A 6,366-nucleotide genomic window follows, 5' to 3' on the forward strand; every position below is an offset into this window, starting at 1 on the left:
AAGAATTGATGCTTTTGAACTGTGGTGTTGGAGAAGACTCTTGAGAGTCCCTTGGACTGCAAGGAGATCCAACCAGTCCATTCTGAAGGAGATCAGCCTGGGATTTCTTTGGAAGGACTGATGCTAAAGCTGCAACTCCAGTACTTTGGCCATGTCATGTGAAGAGTTGACTCATTGGAAAAGACCCTGATGCTGGGAGGGATTGGGGGCAGGAGGAGAAGGGGACGACAGATGAGATGGCTGGATGGCATCACTGACTTGATGGACGTGAGTCTGAATGAACTCCGGGAGTTGGTGATGGACAGGGAGGCCTGGCGTGCTGTGATTCATGGGGTTGCAAAGAGTGGGACACAACTGAGCGATTGATCTGATCTGATCTGAAGTGTTATGTTAAAGGGCAAAATGTTTTTAAAAACACAATCATAATTCACTTCCAAATATGTAACTTTCTAGATATCTCATTAAGACGCCAATTTCTCTATATGTTGAAAACCTTTTTTTGCTCTTAGAAAAATGCCACTAAAAACTGCAAAAGGATTCACAGGTTGGGTTTAGAATCTCCAACAACTTACTGTTTCAAAACTGCCTTTATGCATCAAATCAATGGGTGGCCGGAACAGATCTGCAAGGGTAGTTAGTTTCTTATCTATCGCTCCTCCATTTCTTAATTCCTGTTCTTGCCGAACTGCAACACAGGAGGATAAGAAAGTTTCAATTAGCCATAAAAGTCATGAAATCTCCCAATTAAAACAATGTATCAATTGCAAGAACTAATGAACAATGTGCTTGATCTCAAATGCAAAGATCTAAGGCTGACTCTGAAAAATAATACAAAGTGAGTTGGGGAGAAAGTCTTAAGACTTGGTGCTCTCTATCCAAAGGTAGGGATAAAGGCAAAAATTATCTAAGAGTCACTATTCAAAATATTTCCTTCACATACTCAAAATGAACTTAAGCATACAAAAAAATTTTCATCTCCATTTATCTAATTTTGAAAGTCACCTTAATTTATCTAGCTACATTCCAGTTGTTTCAACATTCCCAATCTTGAGAGATTCTGCCGGTGAGAGACAATGACTACCGTGGTCATCTGCTCCTCAAAGCGTACAGGATTCCCTGGATGACTTAAGTCAGTCTGGATTCCACTCTCTCAAGTTACAAGACCTATCTGAGCTTCAATGAACTCATTATAAATCATTACAAAATCATATATGGTCCAAAAGTTCCTCACATATTCTCCAAACATATCTGTCCTTTTCTTTAGGGTTCCATTACTAAATCAGTACTGCTGCTGCTGCATCACTTCAGTCATGTCCGACTCTGTGTGACCCCATAGACAGCAGCCCACCAGGCTCCCCCGTCCCTAGGATTCTCCAGGCAAGAACACTGGAGTGGGTTGCCATTTCCTTCTCCAGTGCATGAAAGTGAAAAGTGAAAGTGAAGTCGCTCAGTCATGTCCAACCCTCAGCGACCCCATGGACTGCAGCCTTCCAGGCTTCTCCATCCATGGGATTTTCCAGGCAAGAGTACTGGAGTGGGGTGCCATTGCCTTCTCCGAAATCAGCACTAAATCCACTAAAAGTAGATGGTCAAGATTCTCGTTCTAATTTATCCCACAGAAAGACATAAATTTATTTCAAACAGCTATAGCCAAAATGTTAATAGTGGCTGCGTGGGGTAATACGGCTTTTTCTTGTATTTTTCAATCCCTGTAATAATCATTTTCATTGCAGTCATTCCTTTAATTGACATATATCAGGTTCCTGAGGAAAATCAGTTTTTATTTTATTATAGTCACCATTTAAGTGCTCATTCAGAAATGGATTAAGTTCGTAAATAATCAGATTTCTATTATATCCACTTCTCTTATTCTTCTATAATCAAGTAGGTTAGAATTTAGAATAATTCAGCTCAAGGGGGTGGAGAAGGACATGGTAATCCACTTCAGTACTCTTGCCTGGAAAATCCCATGGACGGAGGGGCCTGGTAGGCTACAGTCCATGGGGTTGCGAAGAGTTGGACATGACTGAGCGACTTCACTCTCATTTTTCACTTGCATGCACTGGAGAAGGAAATGGCAACCCACTCCAGTATTCTTGCCTGGAGAATCCCAGGGACAGAGGAGCCTTGGTGGGCTGCCGTCTGTGGAGTCGCACAGAGTTGGACATGACTGAAGCAACTTAGCAGCAGCAGCAGCAAGGGGGAGTTAATAACAATCACAGACTGAATTCATAATTTACTTTTCAAAATAAGATGAATCCTCAAAGTTATTAGGCCTAATATTAATCATTTTTTTCTTTGTAAGAAAAAAATTATATAGAACAAACCAGGATCTTGACCTGAAGGGGAGTGTATGGGTGCTTTTCCACCTTGTGGTTTTATCTGCAGGAGACGGGGAGGGAGAAAAAGACAAGAATGGAGGCAGAAGGAAGGAGGAAGAGAAAAGGAGATGATAAACTGATCCATAGATACCTACTAGTTTCAGTTTGAAAATCCCGGAAACCATCAAATATTGAACGTGCAGGCCGTCGTCTTTTAGGAGCTTTAGGAGAAAAAAACAGAATTGACACAAAAGCTTAAACATTAATTTTTTAACAATTCTAAAATGTCTTTATAAGAATTTCTTATTTTAAGACACTAAGATTGATAATAGTGCCCTCTTCCAAAAAATAAAATATTTTTAGAACTTTCAAGTCGTTCATATATAGTTAATGTAACCATTTTCAGACCAACATTTTGTTATATAAAAAAGAAAATTAAGGTCCAGCCAAGACTTGGCCAAACTTATGTAAAAAGACAGGAAGAAGGATTGTGAGGATGATTCCACATGGAGATGAATCTTATACATGCTCCACATACCAAATTCAGGTTATTTTAAAGGATCTGCCTACCCTTTAGTACAATACTTGAGTAAATTTTAAACCATAATATTTAAGAACTACTTCTTAGTAAGTGGCACACATGTAGAATTATAAACATCAAAAAACAATTTTAATTTTAGAGTATAAATTTTTCCTATAATTACAGAGAAATAAACAGAACCAATGTCTTCTGATACTGTTGAATAGGGTCTATAACCCAATCCTTAAGTATTGTACAGATAAAGTTTCAAAAGCAATCATCAAAATGTTATCTTCCTGTATGTTCTTAAACCTAAAAAATTTACCAGGGCTTAAATGGGAAAAGAATCTGAAAAAGGATAGATACATGTATATTATATATAACTGAATCACTTTATTGTACACCTAAAACTAACACACAACTGTAAATCAACTATAATATAAAATTTTTTTTAAATTACCAGGTCTTTATATACATTAAATAAGGACATTTAATGATTCCTTCAATATGGGTGACAGTCATTAAGTTGGCTTACGGCAAGCCCAGCAAGCATGTAACTAGAACAATACTCTGTAAGAAATGATGATTAGATAGTAAGAACAGATAGAAACTATGAAAGTCCCCCAATCCCAAGTTCAAAGCATCCTTCGCAACAGCCTGCATTTTCCATTATATAGAGTAATTCTTTAAGAACTACTGAGTAAAAAGCAAAACAAAAAAATAACAAAAAAATGCAGAACCACATGTTAAAAAATTACTTATTTGTTTAAAGCATTATCTGTCAGTATATCATTTGGAAGATTCCCCTGGAGAAGGGCAAGGCAACCCACTCCAGTATTCTTGCCTGGAGAATCCCATGGACAGAGGAGCCCGGTGGGCTACAGTCCATGGGGTCCCAAAGAGTTGGACACAACTGAAGCGATTTAGCACATATTATTTATGCACTTATGCATATCAGTATTTACATTGAAGAATCACAATATTATCTCTAGGAAAAGGAATTTGGTAAAAATGAGAGGCTTCTATATTTAAACTTTGCATTGAATTTCAAATTTAACTTGAATTTTACATATAAATTGTTTTATTTTATTGAATAAATTATACAAATTTTAAATTTTATTAAACTTATAAAATTTAAATATTGCATTATTTCTCTATCCCTCCCTTTATACAGAAGAAGCAAGAAATATTCTTTTCAATCTTGGAACTATTTTTATTTAAGAGTTCCTATCTTAAATATATATGTTTCTAGCAGTAATAATTTCTCAATGATTTCTTAAAACTCATTATCAAGTACTATTTAACCATAACAAGAAAGTTTTAACCAATTATTAACCATAACAATTAAAAATTATCTTCGGTTAAAACATAGAACAGCTGCTTAAGAAAGCATATTATTATTGGAGAGGCAGTACATAATATATAAAAGGTAGTTTTTTAATTTTTAAATTACCAATGGCAGGCCAATCAACATTCTACATTCTTTATACACATACATATTCACTCCCCCAACCCTGCCTCCAATTTTAGCACTTCTCAATCTCCTGGAGATTCATCGTAGGTCCTCACTGCTAGCTTTCCAACTACCCTCGTATTTCTTGGACTCATGACCTATTCCCATTTGTTTCCCCCTTATTTATCCTAAGTCGAAGCAAGAACTTCTCCTCAGGCCACTACACCTCTAGCTTCAGGACCATTATTACTCCTGCCTGCCTCTTCATACATGGTTTCCAGACTCTTCCAAACCATATGCTAAAAGTAAACATCAGTCCTCTTTATTCTTACTCTACTACCCACAAAGTAGAGTACTGGTCACTGAGGTCAAAGAAACTAAGCTGCAAAGAGCTAAAAGAGATTCACTCGGAGCTTCACAGTCAGAATAGGGGAGAAACAGAGGAAAAAAAAAATATGAGAAGGGGAGCACTGTTTCACATTTTCACAAATCTCTGTTAATAACTGCTATAAGAGAAGACACCTGAATTTTTAGATCTGCTTCTGCATTCAATCTGCTGCTATTCTTTTAATTCAAGTATATGAAGAAAAATAAAATTTAACTTCACACAGGCATGTAATTGTAAAAGGGAAGAGTATTTTAACAGTTTTAAGGTAATTGTCAACATTTTCCTCAGCTACTACACCAAACTCAATCAGAGGTAATTTCTTAAAGGTTGGTAGCCAACATGGAATCTAAAATATTATCAATGAACTTTTCATACTCTGCTACATTTAAATCTACTGGTCTACGTGTTAGGCAGGCTCTGTGACAGCACCCAATTATCCCTATCTCATGACCTGTGCGTGAACATCTTGAGTATGTGCAAGATCAAACAGAAGAGGCAGAGGTGACAGGATGTCACTTCCAATAATCAGGTTACAAAAAGATGGTGGCTTCCATCCTGAGCTGTCCTCTGTGGCTCTCTCATTTGCTCTGTGGTAAGGAACTGATGATGTCTCCAGTCAACCATCAGCCACATAAGTGAATTTAGACTCTTCCTCTAGTCATGCTTTGGGATGCCTGTAGACCTGGCTGACACCTTGATTATACCCTTGAGAGACCATAAAAGAGGGACCCAACTAAGCCACACCTGGATTCCTAACACATAGAAATGGTGATGTAACAGACGTTTGTTGTTTCAGGACGTTAAATTTTGAAACAATTTGTTAAACAGCAGCAGATATCTAATATATATTGCATATACAAATACATATTGATCAGAACAGACATTTCACCCATGTACAATTTTGTAACAGTGTGCTTTGGTGGCTTGAAAATATTTGTTCACTGAGTTATGCAAAACATTCCAAATATTGACCACTTCATCATAAAATATTTTAAAAAATAACTATCTGTTAATGTCACCACTAATCTCATCAGAAGATTATTAGATGTGAAAAGAAGGGAAGTGAAAAGCAAAGGAGAAAAGGAAAGATATACTCATTTGAATGCACAGTTCCAAAGAATAGCAAGGAGAGATAAGCCTTCCTCAGTGATCAATGAAAAGAAACAGAGGAAAACAATAGAATGGGAAAGACTAGAGATCTCTTCAAGAAAATTAGAGATATCAAGGAAACATTTCACGCAAAGATGGGCTCGATAAAGGACAGAAATGGTATGGACCTAACAGAAGCAGAAGATATTAAGAAGAGATGGCAAGAATACACAGAAGAACTGTACAAAAAAGATCTTCACGACCCAGATAATCACGATGTTGTGATCACTCACCTAGAGCCAGATATCCTGGAATGTAAAATCAAGTGGGCCTTAGGAAGCATCACTAAGAACAAAGGCAGTGGAGGTGATGGAATTCCAGTGGAGCTATTTCAAATCCTGAAAGATGATGCTGTGAAAGCGCTGCACTCAATATGCCAGCAAATTAGGAAAACTCAGCAGTGGCCACAGGACTGGAAAAGGTCAGTTTTCATTCCAATCCCAAAGAAAGGCAATGCCAAAGAATGCTCAAACTACCACACAATTGCACTCATCTCACACGCTAGTAAAGTAATGCTCAAAATTCTCCAAGCTAG

The 6,366-nt window shown here is 37.2% G+C and overlaps 1 protein-coding gene across 1 annotated transcript in view; it reads right to left on the bottom strand.

The window, feature by feature from the left end:
- UBXN7 (UBX domain protein 7) overlaps positions 1 to 6,366 on the bottom strand; it is a 61,162-nt gene that overhangs the window by 21,443 nt on the left and 33,353 nt on the right. The window contains exons 4-5 of the mRNA XM_010834338.1: positions 2,477 to 2,542; positions 573 to 685 (exon numbers count right to left, since the gene is read on the bottom strand). Coding sequence (XP_010832640.1) covers positions 573 to 685; positions 2,477 to 2,542 — 179 coding nt within the window. The remainder of the gene's footprint in view (positions 1 to 572; positions 686 to 2,476; positions 2,543 to 6,366) is intronic.

The sequence above is a fragment of the Bison bison genome, unplaced genomic scaffold, assembly GCF_000754665.1.
Source record: "Bison bison bison isolate TAMUID 2011002044 unplaced genomic scaffold, Bison_UMD1.0 scf7180017864032, whole genome shotgun sequence".
Taxonomy (NCBI): domain Eukaryota; kingdom Metazoa; phylum Chordata; class Mammalia; order Artiodactyla; family Bovidae; genus Bison; species Bison bison.